The sequence below is a fragment of the Phallusia mammillata genome, chromosome 1 (assembly GCF_965637545.1).
Source record: "Phallusia mammillata chromosome 1, kaPhaMamm4.hap1.1, whole genome shotgun sequence".
In the NCBI taxonomy this organism is placed as follows: domain Eukaryota; kingdom Metazoa; phylum Chordata; class Ascidiacea; order Phlebobranchia; family Ascidiidae; genus Phallusia; species Phallusia mammillata.
Window position 1 is genome coordinate 34574154 of NC_137252.1, and position 16507 is coordinate 34590660.

The 16507-nt window shown below is 38.4% G+C and overlaps 1 protein-coding gene across 1 annotated transcript in view; it reads right to left on the minus strand.

Moving 5' to 3' along the window:
- Positions 1-16507, minus strand: part of LOC145204149 (serine/threonine-protein kinase SMG1-like) — a 46254-nt gene that overhangs the window by 1562 nt on the left and 28185 nt on the right. The window contains exons 44-67 of the mRNA XM_080076601.1: positions 16052-16300; positions 15392-15476; positions 14619-14779; positions 13984-14097; positions 13459-13593; positions 12841-13032; positions 12197-12442; positions 11191-11364; positions 10671-10845; positions 9940-10079; positions 9272-9412; positions 8651-8773; positions 8039-8231; positions 7155-7292; positions 6730-6842; positions 6413-6544; positions 5997-6125; positions 5365-5514; positions 4679-4824; positions 3681-3870; positions 3055-3276; positions 2010-2209; positions 1076-1413; positions 781-887 (exon numbers count right to left, since the gene is read on the minus strand). Coding sequence (XP_079932727.1) covers positions 781-887; positions 1076-1413; positions 2010-2209; positions 3055-3276; positions 3681-3870; positions 4679-4824; positions 5365-5514; positions 5997-6125; positions 6413-6544; positions 6730-6842; positions 7155-7292; positions 8039-8231; positions 8651-8773; positions 9272-9412; positions 9940-10079; positions 10671-10845; positions 11191-11364; positions 12197-12442; positions 12841-13032; positions 13459-13593; positions 13984-14097; positions 14619-14779; positions 15392-15476; positions 16052-16300 — 3993 coding nt within the window. The remainder of the gene's footprint in view (positions 1-780; positions 888-1075; positions 1414-2009; positions 2210-3054; positions 3277-3680; positions 3871-4678; positions 4825-5364; positions 5515-5996; positions 6126-6412; positions 6545-6729; positions 6843-7154; positions 7293-8038; positions 8232-8650; positions 8774-9271; positions 9413-9939; positions 10080-10670; positions 10846-11190; positions 11365-12196; positions 12443-12840; positions 13033-13458; positions 13594-13983; positions 14098-14618; positions 14780-15391; positions 15477-16051; positions 16301-16507) is intronic.

Here is a 16507-nt window from a genome sequence, read left to right on the forward strand (position 1 = left end):
GGCCAATGTAATGTCACTAATATGTAAAAAATGGTTGCTTGGCGGCCTAATTACATTTTGTATCTTTGCATACCACGCGGGCAATGAGCTATATGAATTTCATGTTAAACAATCCTGTGTTGGAATTCGACCCCATGACTTAAGACAGGCGCTTTACCAATTGAACTAAACTACAATTTCTAGTTGTTTGCAACTGAGTAGAAATAAAAGCGTTGGCAAAATCAGTCTGAAAAACATTATCTATCTCGTGATGATACTCAAAAACTCGAAGCGTTGTCACGGTGCACTTGTGACGTAATAATGAGGACAAAGAATATGAAGTTCGCTTTGACATTTCCGAGTACAACTTGAAATATATTAGCGTCGCAAATTCAACTGATAAAATGGTTTAATTTATTTTGTGCCCTGGTGGTGTTAGTGTGACTTTGTTTCATAATGCCTGGTCTGTTTTGTTCAATAAGGAAGGTACAACTACTAACATGTAAACTCACAGTGAAAAAGTTTGCCAAATACCCATAGATGGCGTAACGAGCGCAGTTGTTTAAGCTAACAGCGAAACTGTGATACGACCGAATTCAACATAAAGATTTTTATTGTTTTTATTATGAAACCTCAGCCTAACCCTAATAACCTAACCGTCAGCGTTTTAAATATTTGCGAATGCTCTTTGTTCCATCTATCGGTATTTAGAAAACCTCTCCACTGTGAGTTCCTGTGTTAGTACCTCCACCAACAAGGCTCGGTACACTTGGTACCGCAGTAGTGTCTGGTACATCTCACCTGCTCGGCCGCCTGCAATCTTTTGCCGGTTTCTGCGTCTCGCCCATCCAACTTGGTCTTAACTTTTCTCCAAACACTCACAGCAAAGTAGTTGCGTTCCTGGATAGCTGCGGAAAAGAGAATAAATCATTAAACAAGTCGTTTTTTTATTGGTTTTGTATAACTTAGGAACAGGTAGTCTCAACACTACGGCCTGCGACGGCATTTTATCCGCCCCCCGACAGTATTTAAATTGGTTTATTAAAACAAACACTTTGTAACATTTGTTTTTACATCAAACTTATGAAGGAAATACCTTTTCCTGTTTTGGGGTCTCGAACTTTCTTCTTGGGGCTCGTCGCAACCCCACTGCCAGTCCCAGTCTTAGATGGGGCTGAACCCCCAGTTTCTGGGGCCACTGTCGTCGAACCGGCCCCAGCCTCGAGCCCCATGGGTGGTGTATTAGGGGTTCCTGCTGACGGAGACGCGTTCACCCCACCAAGGGTCAACACTGTTGGTTTACGGGGTCCGGGACTTCCCCTGGGGTTGGGTAACCCGGTTCCCACCCTCAGAGCGGTGGCGAAAGTGGGTTGGTTTCGTTCTGATGAGTTTTCCAAGTAAGGGTTCGCGAAAGCCACCAAGTCTTCGTAAACACTAAAGTGACAAAAAAAATCACATTTAGTAAAAAAGATCCCTGGTAAGAACTCATTAACACTTAAGCAACCAATAATATGGTGAAGAGGGTATTTTTTTCTATTATTTGCAGTTAATTTTAGCTCCCAGCCCCATGAATATTTTTTTCACGTAAGGAGGGGGTAACTACTCAGTTTTAGTGGATAAAATCGAGCAATAAAATTGTTTTCAAGAAGGTCAAGTGCAACTGTTAGTGGTTTTAGTGACTCGTGGCATTATAATGACCAGACGACAGTAATTCAGGCGATTTTGATCGCGCATTGAAAGAAGACTAAGCGTATGATGTACTGATTTGAAACAGGTGCCAATGATGTCGGCTTCCAACTGAAATACATAACCCAAATTATCAAAGAACACAAACGAACACTGAAGTGATGTAACAAAAATTAGGTAAAAACAGCAGATTTATCTCGATTCTCATTTATTGTTTTGTTTGATCATTTTTTCAACATTTTAACAATTTAATGTAGTTCTAAGTTTGATACAACACACGCTTTTTTGATTATCAGAACTATTTTGTGCGTAAGTTGAACAAGATTTAAACCACACAATCTTACCCGACGACCATTCCAGCAATGTTAGTGAGCCTTTCGATCAGCGGATCTGGATCAAGCATGGTAGAAGCCTCACAACCCTGCAATACATCCATCAGAGTGTCGTTCAGCATTGATGTCAATTCCTTGTATCTCTCCATGTATTTGCGGACACTCCCTACTCCTGATGATGCGTCTGCGTCCTCATCTACTGAGTCCTCCTCCTGGGAAGAGATTTGATTGGGTAAATTGATTCTCGTTAATTAACCAACCGGCCACCTAAGATCTAAAGCAGTGGTTCCCAACCTTTTTGTAGTCACGGACCCCTTTTATAAATTTTATCGGTCCGCGGACCCCCAACGTAATTTAGTCTTTTTTCGTTTCCTTCATTCATTATACCTATACGTTATTATACTTTTCTGGGGGCAGAATTGTAATCAACCTTCACAGTCCTAATAAGGTTCTGTACTGTAGCAGTCAATGCAACAAAGAGATAAATTTTCTGGTGTACAATACTTAAAAGAAAGCACAAAGAATTCTATTGTTAATGTATGTTGTGATGTCACAATGGAGGAACAATCACAAGTTTTTCTTGATCCAAGGATTTGATAAACAGTTTGCACTCAGATGCAGGATTGTAAAAACGGTTTGGGAACTTAAAAATATTGTACTGTTGTTAATGCTACTACAAATGTTTGCCTCCACACGGACCCCCTGAAACCATCTCACGGACCCCTTGGGGGTCCGCGAACCCCAGGTTGGGAACCACTGATCTAAAGGTTTTTGAAAACAACTTTACATAACTAGCTGCAAAGTGTGAAACACATGTTTTCTTGATCAACAAAGAAAGAAACATGTGTTAAACTTTACACAAAAAAACTGTTTATGAAAATAGGAGCTATAATAATTAAACACATGTTAAAGAAATTATAGGGTTAAGCAGGTTAAACAATAAACAACAACACTTATCTAGAATTGCAAACACTTCTAACAACGCGAGCCTTCCAAATTTGTTTTCCCTGGCAAACATAGCACGTTTTACACAAATCCTCAGTCGAACATATCCTACCTTTGCCATAGTTTTTAGCAGTGCCTTGACGTCAGACAATAGTCGACTGTGACCGGACAGAAGCTGTTTTACTGACGTCACAAGGTCACGAAGTTTCGACTTCACTATTCCCATCTTCTGTTCCTCCTGTTGTCTCTGCTGACGATTCATGGCCACGTTCTGATGGAGTTTTTCCGACACTTTCTGCAGCCATTCTTCTGTGTTCAATCCCGGTTTCGGAGGCTGAAGAAAAAAATTCATATGTTTGTGTTTGGTAGAAATTATGATCGATTAAGTAAACCAGTTGGTTTATCAAAATGGGTAAATATTTCGGGGAACACTACGAAGTTTGACGTTTGAACACAGTAACTTATTAAAATTTTTATTCTGTCTTATGGCAACTAATCAACGACAGTGCCGCTTTCGTACAGCAATGTTATGTTTATCAAGGTCTGCCACTTTAATCAAATTTAAATGTCAGCAAAGTTGTCTTACAAATATCCCGACTGCTGGACCGCAACGATTCAGGGTCATTAAATCAAATCAGAAAATTTGTGAAAATTACAAAATCCGTCGTTGTACAATAACTGCCAATTTATATTCTCTCTTTCGGCGACAAAATAAAAAGCAAAGGAAAGGTGTCTTACCAATATTTCAACAGCCAGTTGTTCCTGTGGGTCAATTTGTATAGGAGTTGTTGATATGACTCGACACACCGATTCACACGAGTCCAGCAACCTCACAAACGCTCCATCAACCTCTGACGTGTTTCCTCCAATCGCGAGACGACTTTGCTCGAAAGAAATCGCCTTCTCGCAAACATCCATGATCTTCTCACTGTGGAAAAGAAGTTTGGATGCAAATACGTGAAACAAACTTGCTTTAGAATGAAAAAGTTTGGCGAAAATGTGAATTTTGCAGGTTTGAATATTCGCCTGGTTTGGTGTAACTGTAAATATACAAGAGGTTGATATTGAATCAAATGACTTGTTTGAATGTTAAATTGCAAACAGTGGGATTCGAACCCACGACAGCAGGCTATGCGAACGAACAACAAAACTCAAACATCAACGATTTCATATTTAGAAAGGAAGATTGGCAGTAGTACCTTGTTAACCATTTTTTTGACCATATCTTAAAACTTTTTTACCACACTTTCACCAACTAATACAATATCATTACTTTTTGATGTGGTTTCCTCACAAACATAACCTGACACAGTTTGTGGCACAAATCCTAAATTTCAATGTTATTGTCTACTTACGAACAAATAAATAAATAAACAAACCATGTTTTGATTGAAAGTTTGTAACACACATTCTACATAGTAAGCAAGTTTCCTGAATAATAAAATCTCTTTGCAAGCAAAGCAAAAGGACTGCGAAGATTCAGGGTCATTATTTCTTGACTGTACTAGATTTTTTTGCTTTTCGGATATTGACGATGCTTATAATATAAAAGAGAAAGGCAGTTGTTTTGTGAAACAATAAAATACGGCGTCTTATTCAGTGTTTTTCACACTGGAATTTTCTGTACGTATTTTAGAAAACAACACAAAAGCCGCGTTTAAAGCAATTACTATCAAAAAACATGTTTTAATGTAAACATGAAACATGCCAAACACTTAATCACAAATTCATCTCACCTCAATGATGCTTCCTTGTCGAGCAACCTCGACCTGGTTTGCACATCAGCTTCAACCGAACTCAGCACAGTTTGTAAACTCGGGTTTGCCCCTGCCGCCCACTTGAGGCGCTGTTGGATCGAAGTGTTTTGCGTCATCGCTTTCTCCTGAAAAAAATCCGTTGTGTGTTATACGTACGATATCAAAGAATTCCAAACAACATTTGTCAAAAACTTGGCCCGAATATTTGGACTTTTTTATAAAAATTCCGCACCCCGACCCTGATAGCCCTAACTGTCAGCATCTTTTACAGAACTTGCTAATAAATGTTTGCAAATGTTCTTTACGCCACATATCGGTATTTAGCAAACTTTGTGTGATGTGAGTTCTTACCTTAGTAGAATTTCCCGATATCAAACAAACTTAAAAAAATTAAAGTTAACTGTACTGACTATAGACATTAATAAAACACAGAACTGCCAGAGAGCTGGTGTACAGTAAATACATATAATTGCACATGTTTTTAAGTGGTCTTTGTTGTGACAAATAGAATAGAGCAAGACGGCAAACACACTTAAACAACACTTTATTTTGACCGGGGTTATGTATCTAAAACTACACGAAATGTAAGTGTGATTCTGAGCCATTAAACGCCTGGAAACGATTTTTGTATTTTTCAACAGTTGAAACTCCCAGAAATTTCTCACCTTGACTTGTTGGAACATGGCCTCAAGATGGCGCAGTGTGCTCATGCGCTTGTTCAGATCGTTGATGACGTCACGTCGCCGTGGCAACACAAACGAAGTGTTTGCGCCGGCCTCGAGTAAATCTTCGTGCAGCCACTGAAAGCGGGTGACCTGGAGTAAAAGAATTTTAAAGATGAAAAAATTATGCGGTTTGGACTATAACATAACGCAGGTTATAAACGCTTGTAAGTGTGAACAACAGGGCGTGCGTAAAGGAGACGCCCAGTGGACCTGGCTAGCGACTCCCATAAACCATTTTCCCACCTACAGTGGTAGTTAAATACAGTCTACGGTGTTCTTTTATTATTGTGGTTATAAAAAAAAACTAAAATTACGGTTAAATTCCATGTCAATTGTGAAAATTCAGAACAGAAAATAGTGCAAGTTTTTTGGCTTTTGGATAAAAATTTTCTTCAAAGTAAATACACACATCAATGCCGAGTGGACAAACCCACACCTTTGGAAGTAACACTTCACAAACCAACAGCCTTTGTGTCATAATCAATGAACTGGCTATGGTTGCTTATATAAGAAGTGTGATGTTGCTGCTTAGGTAATTAGCATATTAGGTAACTGTGGCATTTCATTTTTACCTGTAGTTGGGCTCTCTGCAAACTCGACCTCGTAGCAGCGATATTTGCGTCCAACCTCTGAGCGCGGTCGAAATCTTTCCATGCTCGGTGGAATTGATAAATCAACATTGTCGGCTTGGCGAGGAAGTTCTGGCGAAATGTCCAAAATATTAAAAGCGCTGGAAACCAGATATGCCAAGGTACAAAGCCAATTATAAAATGATTTTTATTTTAATATATTTTTTTCACTGTTCATGCAATGTTTTTCTTTTTTACTACTCTACAACTTATTTTTGTTCTGTTTTTTTCGGTTACCATAAGGCGCACATGTTAGGAAACCACATCTGCAAATAAAGAACAAAACTATACGGGACTTGAACCCGCAAGCAAAGAACTCCTTGGCAGCATGAAAAGAGGCCAATTTGTCAGAAACATACCTGTGTGTATTTTGCTTCTACAGCAGCATCACAAATTGTCTTAGCAATCAAAGGAGGTTGGTTTGGTCGCACGAAACTGGCAAGTTCAATGTTGTGCAGTTCGATGTAACTACAAGTCGCGTATCCAAGCACCTGTGTGATACAAGTGTTTGTTTGTTGAAAGGACGTTCACTTAATGCAGGGTGTCTAAACCTCGACTCAAACAATAATACTCAAAATAAAACGATTTAACGTTCAAACACTGTCAGCAAAACGAGGGTTAAAGATTTAGGATTTGGCCATTTTTGAGTTTTTTTTAAGTAGAGAGTGGTGAATACCTCGGACGGGATTCCAATGAGCAATTCCTGAACGAAATGTGATATGAAGTGTTTAATGGGTTTCGCGAGTCGATCTTCTGAATACAAAGACTTGCTTCCCATGTAGTGGTGACCTGTGTATACAAAACTTATGATTACACCTCATTTAAATTTGGTCACACCCTGTTTGTTTCTTCCAACTACACATTTTATATAATTTTAGTGAACTGTTAAGCGAGATACATGTGCAGCACATATAAGTCAGGAAATAAAGACGAAAATACAGCAGCATCTACAGAATGTAATTACAGTGCTACAAATTTTGTTAATAAACTTTGTAAATAAACTTAAATGCGTAAAAAAGTAGGTCAGAATATTTTTTTAGAAACTTTGAAAAAATAAAACTGACTTAAACGTGTGTAGCATAGAAATCATAATTTTCTGACCAGTCATGGTGTTCTTGCCGCTAGATGGCATCCGATCGACCAGGAAAGCTCTGCAGTTGGATTGACAGAGGACAAAGAAATCGTGCATGGATTGGATTTGCTTGATAAACATTATCGCCTGAAGAGCGTCCTCTGGTCCTGTGAGAAAATATGATGGTTGGGATCAATTCACCTGGTAACTAATTGCTTTGTTGAATTAATTGTTTTTTAGGAACAATGATCATGGTGTTGAACATAAACTTTTTTACTAACATAACTGGGAGTGTTTTTTGCACTCAATTTAACTATAACAGGTATTTGAACGTCTACATTTAAATGTATTTAGCACAATCAAACACCCCGGAAGCATTGCTTTAATTAAATGATTTGCAGAACGGGACCAAACCAGATAGAATGGGTGCAGTATTGAAATAGAGTAGAAATCTTTTCGAAAACGTAACTGGAGTATCGAGAAAAATCTTACTCGTGTGAAAAAAATAAAGAGTTCTGCTTTAAAAAGTCGAGTATGTAATCTAGTTCTCAAGAGTTTTTCGAACATCGCAACTTGTACGAAAAACAAAGCTATATTTGTTTAGTAACTCAAAAACCATTTAATCTATTCAACCAACGAACTCTAAATACCCGGCATAGTACGCCAGGCCTATTAAAGGCGTCATACCGAATCAGCCGTTCCCAGAAAGACTTCTGTCGTAGGTTCGAATCCCACCGCAGGCTAGATTTTCCTAGTTGGTGCCTTGCCATTTGAGAGTGATTGGAAGACCGGCTGATGCGGCAAAACGCCTTTAATAGGCCTGGCATACCATGATTTATATACGAGTATGGCGTGATCGCTTGTTTGCATCGACGCTTCAGGGCTGATCCCAGAATGAATACATCCATCTTACCGGGCAAATTTTTCAGTTTCTGTAGTTGTAAAGGTTCAGTGAGCACGTCCACGAAGCTCCACTCATGCGGAACATGCAAACGACTCCGCTCGAAAAGAAGTGACAGAAATTCTTTCTGGACTGAACAGAATAAACCGTCGAAAGCCTGAAGCAACATCTGTCCCGCTGTAAGCCTCTGTTCGTCTGAGCGTTTCTACATCAAGAAAGAGGTTTTGATGTTTGGTGAAGCTTTTCATGCTGTCATTTCAGTTTTACCGCATTAAATACTGTTACTTAAAGAGTGGGCGTTGCAAATTTTAATCCACTACTCGTTTAAGCATTTCTACAAGAAGAGGGTTTTCGATACTTGGTAGAGCTTTTTTTGGGTGTCCGTAGTTGATTTAAGGTGCTAAATGTAGTCAATTAAAAGTGGACGGTACATGGTTTTACGTTTGTGGAAAAAATGGCTTTATCGGAAATGTGTCAGCGGTGGAGTAAAAAAGGTTAAGAAACCCGGCACTAAAGTGTTTCATGAATAACGCGACATCAGCAAAGATAACAGTACAAGGTTCCAGTGACTCAACCTGCAATTGCCAAGTTGGCCAAAATAAGCTAATGATTAGGGGAAATCACCTGTCGGGAATCTTGTAACAGCTGATTGTACTGACGTTGCAACCGTTGCGCTTCACTGAGCGCGTCCTCATAAGATGATGTTGTGCCGTTTTGCATTCCCTGGTTGCGCAGAAAACTCATCAGCTGAAAGAGTTAACACGAGTTAGAGTGCAATGTTGTTTGGTGAGTTTTGAGCAAGTAGAAAACGAAGGGATGCATAGTTCGAATGTATTATAACATCAAGCTTGTTCGGGATATTTTTAACGGAAAAAACTATTCAACAAATTTGTCATTCAAACGAAATACTAGTTGTTTTTCAAGAACTTGTATTTTTGCTGACGTTTAGCCCACCAGAATATTCGGGCTTCTTCACAGCAACTTACAAGTTCTTGAAACAACAGCTAATATTTTGTTTAGAATTACACCAGTTGAACGAAAATATTTATTCAGTATTTTCTATCAATAATATTGCCATCTACAGAAGCAGAAGACACAAATAAACTAATCGGAATTAAGTTTTCGAGTGTCAAAAGAGCATAAACTCATTGGCAAAAAAACGATGTTAGCAATACAGTAATTTATACTGGTAGTGACAAAAACTCTTGCTACTCTTATCGGTACTCTCGTTTTTTTTACTCTCACCTGTTTTGTAAGGTCATCGAGTCTTACTCCCTGCACGATGGTGCTGATTGCAGACACAAGTTCGATCACTGATGGTTCTTCACACTGAAGATGTTTCACTGCTTCCGGCGCGATGATGTTACGGAAGTTGTTGAACAATTCCTGAGTACACAAGCAATGTTATAAAAAGGCCATTCCTAAATCGAGTTCCAACTCTGGTCAAAACCGCTAAGATCAAGACAAATTTAAAACTGGGATCCGTCCTGAAGTGTTCGTGCACATCAGAGATTACAGAACACTCATATATCAATCACAGTACACTAGGTCTAACAAGGCGTTTTCCGAATAAGATCGGCCTTCCAACCGTTCCCATATATGGCAAAGTATATCAAAGCGGAGTTTAAAGTTGACACTTTAAAAGAAAATCATTTCGGGTTTATCATTTAACCGCCATTGTCCTGTTAAACAAGTTCAGGAGGTTTATGAGCTGTGACTATAACAATCAACATTTCGCCATGAACCTTTTAAACTGGCGTGTACAGAGCGGATAAAGCAACCTCACTATCATCAACTGGAGTATTTGCCTTACTTTCTTGCTCTGCTAGTTTTTGCGTAACCATGTGCTTCTTACAAGGCCGGTCAACACATGAGACAAAGAAGTAATTTGCGTTCATTGAAGGAATTCTTACCAGAAGCGCGCGGAACACGTTGTCAGCGCAAATCACACATCGACTGGATCCTTTCACAATCGAACTTGATTTGACATCAGAGTTTGGGACAAGACCGTTCATCAGAACATCACCGACACGAAGCAGCTGAACAACGTTAGCTGAAATAAAAAGTACGATTTGAAAGCAATACCAGTCGGTTTTTATGTAACTCGTGACTCAAGGTGTAACTGATGGGGCCCTTTATATCACTAATGATGGCATGAGCGTTTGACGGAACGTTTGAAAAATAAACATGTCGCTTTTTACGTCTATTTGTGCCGGTATGTTCCTCCTCATTAACATTGAACAGACCCGTTTATACTGTATAGTGTTTCAAACAACAGTCGGGGTCAGTGACAATTAAAGTTTTCGGCGCCACGCTAGAGAAGGTCAATAACATGTTGCACCTTGAGCAATGTAAAACGATCATTGTCCTTGTAGTTCTATTGTGAACTAAATATGATGAAGAAAAGAAACTCGCAATAGTTACTAGAGTCTCTACGAAGTTTAAAATCGTTTGTGTCATTTTGTTTTCCTTCTTTAAGCAGTTTGTTATTGTCGTTTTTTATTTTGCATGCTCTTAAAGCTAGGTTTTACTCATCTTTCTCGAGAATATCGTTTCTGTTTTGTAACTTGCCCGATCTTTTTATTATTTATTTATTTATTTATAAGTGTGACACCGACTTGTATTGATCGTTGCCGCATCTCACCAAACAATCCACACAACTCTTCCAGGAACCAATCTCCCTCTTGTGACGTCATATCCACCAAGCGATGGCCGGCGCCGGAAGCCGCTGTCTCCATGGCAACCGCTCCCTGGTCCAACGCGCACAATAAGATCGTAAGAACAGCTGTGGAAGGTCCGAGGCCGTCACGGCCACTTTCCTGCGAAATGCGAAGTTTGTTTTATCGTCCGCTGACCATAAAATATGAGGTACAGAAGCAAAGTAGAGTTAGGTACATAAAAAAAACCGCAGTTCGATGTAAAAAATTGGGTTGTATTGGGTTGAACAGAACCTCGAAAAAGAATGAAATCCGTGCAAAAACGCCCGCGGACTTCTGCGCCAAAATCAACGTTTTTTTGAATAAAATTTTGATATTATATTGGGGCAGGGCCTAAAAAGGAATATCACATAAGCAGTTCCAATTAGTTCACATGCCGTTGGCAGCAAGCTGAATATTTCTTATTTTTTAAATTGTAAGAAACACGAGTTCCCGACCCAAACCGACCTTAACAAAGTTGATGATGATGTCCTGTTGCTTAGCGACCAAGCGCTCAGCTTCGCCCATCTTTCCAGCTGTTACGGGTTCCCGGTTTCTTCGTTCGATCAGTTTCATCAAATCAGTATTGAGTGTTGCCACTTCTCGTTGTAAAGTCGAATCCTTGGCACTCGACGCTCTAGTCTGTGTGAAATAATGGAGTTTTAAAAACTAACTTTAAGTTGCAAGGTTTCGGGTTTAAATCCGAGCTCGACTCTATGTGTAAACAGTATTTTATGTTCATTTTTCTTCGACATTTTTTTATTACGACTCAATTTTTTTTTTCAGCAAGAAACTTGTGCAGCATTGCGCCAATCGGAGACTTTTCCAGTTGAACCAAAGTATGAAAAATTGTAGTGCAACCAAATAAAATGAGGAAATACACAAGATGTCGGTGCGGGATTAGACCCTGCAACGTTGTAAGCACAAGGTGGCTATGTTACCATTTGACAATTTTACAAAAAAAAATGTTTTTAACGAGACAGGTATTTCAGATACAGAACGATTTGAACTTTGCCCGATCAAACGACACTAAAAAAAGCAAAAAAGTCTTAGAATTTTGCGGTTAATTTGTCTTTTTCGTGCAGAACCTGCTATAATGTCCCATAAACGTGCGCGTTTACCGAAACACATCTAAGTTATTTTGTGCGCATTCATTTAGTTGTTACGTGTTTATCCGCAATTAATCTTCTGCATATAGCGTAACATAGGTCAGTCGGACAACGTATACCGAATACCGAATCAGCCGGACACCATTTTGTTTAAAGCTAGGCTGAACTCCAACCAGCAAAAAAATGCATAAAAATTCTAGAAATGTGCATGTTACACTCTAAGACCGACACTTCATTGCGGTTAAAAGCGTCTGGTTGAAATTTAGAATTTTTTACACGCAATGTTTTATATTAAAGTGTTCATTAAAAAACCCAATTCCAATCACCAAAGTGACTACCGGTAAGCTATTTGTGCTAAAACCAACCTGGGTCAGAAGAGTCTCTTTCGATCTACTTTTCTCAATCTCCGATCTCGCCGTGCTACAGTCGACCCTCAACAATCCATCCACCATCTTCTCCAATCTGCGACTCCATATCGCCTCCCGGTGGCTGCGTAGGACACCTTGTGGCGGGAATTGTGCTGCGATCGCAGCATATTGACTCAAAATGTCGAGGCATGATCTCATTGCATGCCGACGCTCGTTGCTTATTGTCATCAATTCCTTCTCTGTCTGAAATGGAATTATTCATTTTTTAGTTCATCTATGACTTCTAATCAATGATTTTCACTTTTAAACATATCAGAAAACAATAAACACCGTTTTGTCCGCACCGAAAAATCCGATTTTAACGCTTGATAATATTTAGGTAATTAAAAGTTTTTTCAAACAGTAATTTCCCAAAAATTTAGAATTTTAGGATTTTTTTTCTTTTACTATCTTCATTGCCAGGAAAAACATAGCGAGCTTCGATCTGATTACATGTTTAAATGGAATAATAAAAAATTAAGAAACAAACTGCGTTGATACCTTATTGACATGCATTTTACTTTGTGCAAATGCAATTTAACTCTGTTTTAGTCCATTTTTTTAAACTTAAATAGCACATATTCGTATCATTTAAACCTTACCATTTGAGCTTGTGACACCATACTAGCTTGTCCGGCTGAATGCAGAAACTTTGATGCGTGTTCAAACGCACACGGACCGATATCAAGTGCAGTGGTTGCCTCAGCCAGAAGTGCGGCCAATTCTGGGCTTTGCAGAACAGACAGCAACAATCCGCATCTCTTTAAGTTTTCTTCACAACTCGTAATCTTGTCCTGGAAAGACCAAAGGTCGCGAGTTCAAACACCGACGGATGTGAAAAGCTTTAGTTCCGTTTTTAGTCATATGTGGAAAGGTTAGTTCTGTGGTTAGTCATATTTGAAAAACTTTAGCTTTTGTTTAAATGTGGAAAGCCTTTAGTAATTTTTTTATCTGTGTGTTGTTAAAGAGAACACAACGTCCCAAGAGTGTTTATTTTAATCTTTTATGAATGGATATTACACTTTCATGGTTAAATGCCGAGTAGTGAAAATCTTAAAAACTTTTAAACCTTAAGCGAACTTCATATTTGCATGATGATGGTTTTTAATCAAACATTCTTTAAATATGTCTCAGTTTTTTACTGAATGGCTCATACACAATAAATCTTCGAGTTTTCTTGTTGCGTCCACACTGCTTAACATTTGTATAGTTTAATTTACCTGAACGTGGTTTAGTGTAGTCTCCTTCTTCATCTGTTGTTGTCTGTGTTGCTGCCATCTGTAAGGCAGGTTGTTGTAGGGATGACGAGAATCGTTCAATGCCGTCTTCACCTGGGATTTCACTTCCAACAGATTCTGGGAAATTAAAACCGATCTTAGATAGTGTTGTTTTTCATCAGTAAATGTTGTTAAACTGCAGATATAGATTAAAATCATAAAAAAATCAAAACTTTTCTCTCATTTCACTTGATGAGCAGCATGGATTGTCTTTGTGTTTAGGCAAATACACACAAGCCCCCTGAGTACAACTAAGGGGATTGTAAGCAACATTAGATGTAGACGCTGTGGCCACACATCACTTTCTTTGCAGCATAGATTTTACCTTTGGACAAGCATACAGGCTCCCTGAGTATCACTGTGGGTTCCCACAAACGTAATCTCATGTATTGCACAACCAAACTAGCTAAAGTATCCAGGAGAGGGCGCTATATCCTAGACATCATAGATTAAAATGATCCAACCAACCTGAATACTCTCGTTCATCTCAACGTTATTCTTGAAGTGAGTTTTGTATTCATTCAGTTTTTCCACCAGCATCGGAAGTGCTTTCAACATTTCATCTCGATTGTTAAACCAGCCCTAAAAAAACAAAACCTTAAATACAAACGTTTCATCTGACGCAGGTTTTGTCAAAGTTGTTTTTAAAACTATTTTTTAAATATTTTTCAAATTCGAAGCTACTTAAGTTTTCTTAAAATCGAGCAAATAAACTCAATTTTTTCCAAATGTGTGGACGCTGGTAAATTTTAATGCGCTGGTGCATGTTACAAGTAACATGAAACGAACCACTTTAACGTCCAAGGAACCAAAAACGAACGACGAACGAAGAACACATGGTTGTTTGCTGGTCGTTCAAGCATTATTATCCAAAACAAAAAGAGACAAACTTACTTTTTGATAACTTATAACCAATATATTTCATCCTTTGGGATTTCTAATTATTATTTCATACATTTTACAATGATGCAAAAACTATAGTTGATGAAAACAACAAATCTAATCATAAACATAACTGCCAAGTACCTGTGTATGCATCATGCAGACGTTTCAAAAATCACTACTATTATTATCAGTGCAGGTTGTCAACAGAACAAATTTACTTGTTTCATTTCCGCGATCCTTGATGAGAACAAACTCCTGGTGATTTCTCTCTCCATGTCCTTCTTGCTTAACTTCTCCTCCTCATCACCGATCCTGGCTGCCGATTGTTGACCACCACCGCCCCCGTAAACAGCCCCAGCATAACCCCCCTCAACTGCACCTAAACAAGACAAAATTTGCCGATAAAACTTGTTCTAGCCAGATTCTCTGCACTCGAACATTGTAATTTTATAGTAATGTTTATTTTTTGTCACACTTTTATTGTAAAATACTTGATTAAATCTGATTTCTCATGTGCAGAAAAGTAAATTTGTTTGTCTAAAGTTTATTTGTTTAAAACTTTTAAAGGTGATTGTTGATGAATTTTTTTGGCTTATTCCATTCGATAATGTTATGCTCGATTTAAACAAGGAACTATATGAGTTAACTTGTGAGATTGGTTGTAAAAACTAAATTAAGTCGTGCGCTTTGTTGATTTGGTGTAAATGTGACCAAAGTAATAGAATAGATTGGGTCAAAAAAGTGAAAGATCGTGATATTGGATTAAAGAACATCCGCGAAGGTTGTTTTGAACTTCTTTAATCAATCTTTTATGCGATTAACGGGTGTAACTGATGTGACCTTCATATCACTGATGATGGCATGACCATTTGCCGAAACGTTTGAATAATAAAGCATGTCACTTTTTACATTTTTTTTGACGACTAACATTAAAAAAAAACTTGACCAAACAGAACTCTTGCAGTTTGTGGATAACCACGTGTTCACCAACCTGTCCAATCCACAAGTGGATCGTAGACGAAAGCTTCAAGTAAAGTCAGCAGAGTCTCTCGGCCTTTACGCAATGTTGACAAAACCTGTAATATAAGTTAAGTATGTATAAGCAAATGTGGGTGGCTTAAACAGTACATATGAGTTTAACCCCACAGTGCTTGGCTGTTTCAATCCACCAGAGATGTTTTATCGCAAACATTACGTGTTTTAATGTATGGCATATTGGTTAACTTTGCGCTTATCGTGTCATTGTTTTTGTTTTGTTGGTTTTCACTTTTGGGGTGTTATAATCCAGATTAAGGCGACCTGAATAGGGCGTTGAAACGTCGGTTTAAACAATATATTTGTCAGAAGAGAATTGTTAAATTTATACATTATGTCTGGCAGCAAAAGTTTATATGTGTGGTATATTTTTGGATATTTTTAATCTGGAGATTTTGTGATAGAAATTTCAAAACTCTTTACATTTTTTTAAGTTTCACACAAGTATTGCCTACAATTTCCCTTTCATAAATTTATACAAAAGAGCGAATTTTGTAGCGTGCCACCTAAAAAGTCCAGTCACAAAAACGTATGTGCTTACATTTCTAACTGTTTGGAAAACTTTTATGTGCTTCATCAATGAATTGTTGACTTTCTGCACATTTTTTATCTTTACCTGTTCGCATGAATTCCTAAACACGCCCTCCACACCAGGGAGCCCGAGAGCTCTCAGCAAGTTCTGTGTGAGACGAAACGGAACCCGCTCAGGTACACGAAGTTGCATTCCCTTCTCGAAACAAACGTTGTAATCGATGTGGACGACCTCCCCAGTTTCAAGGTCAACCAGCACGTTGTCAAGGTGACGATCACCCAAACCGATGACGTAACCGATCATTGACATCACAGCGGTGGATTGCGTGTATTTCTGAAAATGGGAAACATATGGTTAGCAAAGTTCGGGGAAAAACTATTTTTTTAAACTAAAAGAACGTTTGAAAACCTTTTGAATGTTGTGCGCTAAATAACTTGTTATTGCAAAATGATAATGACTTGGCGTGCCAAAATTATTATTTTTTATGTGAAATTGTAGCTAATTGTGCCAGCTGATTTAAAATCAATAAAAAAGAGGGGA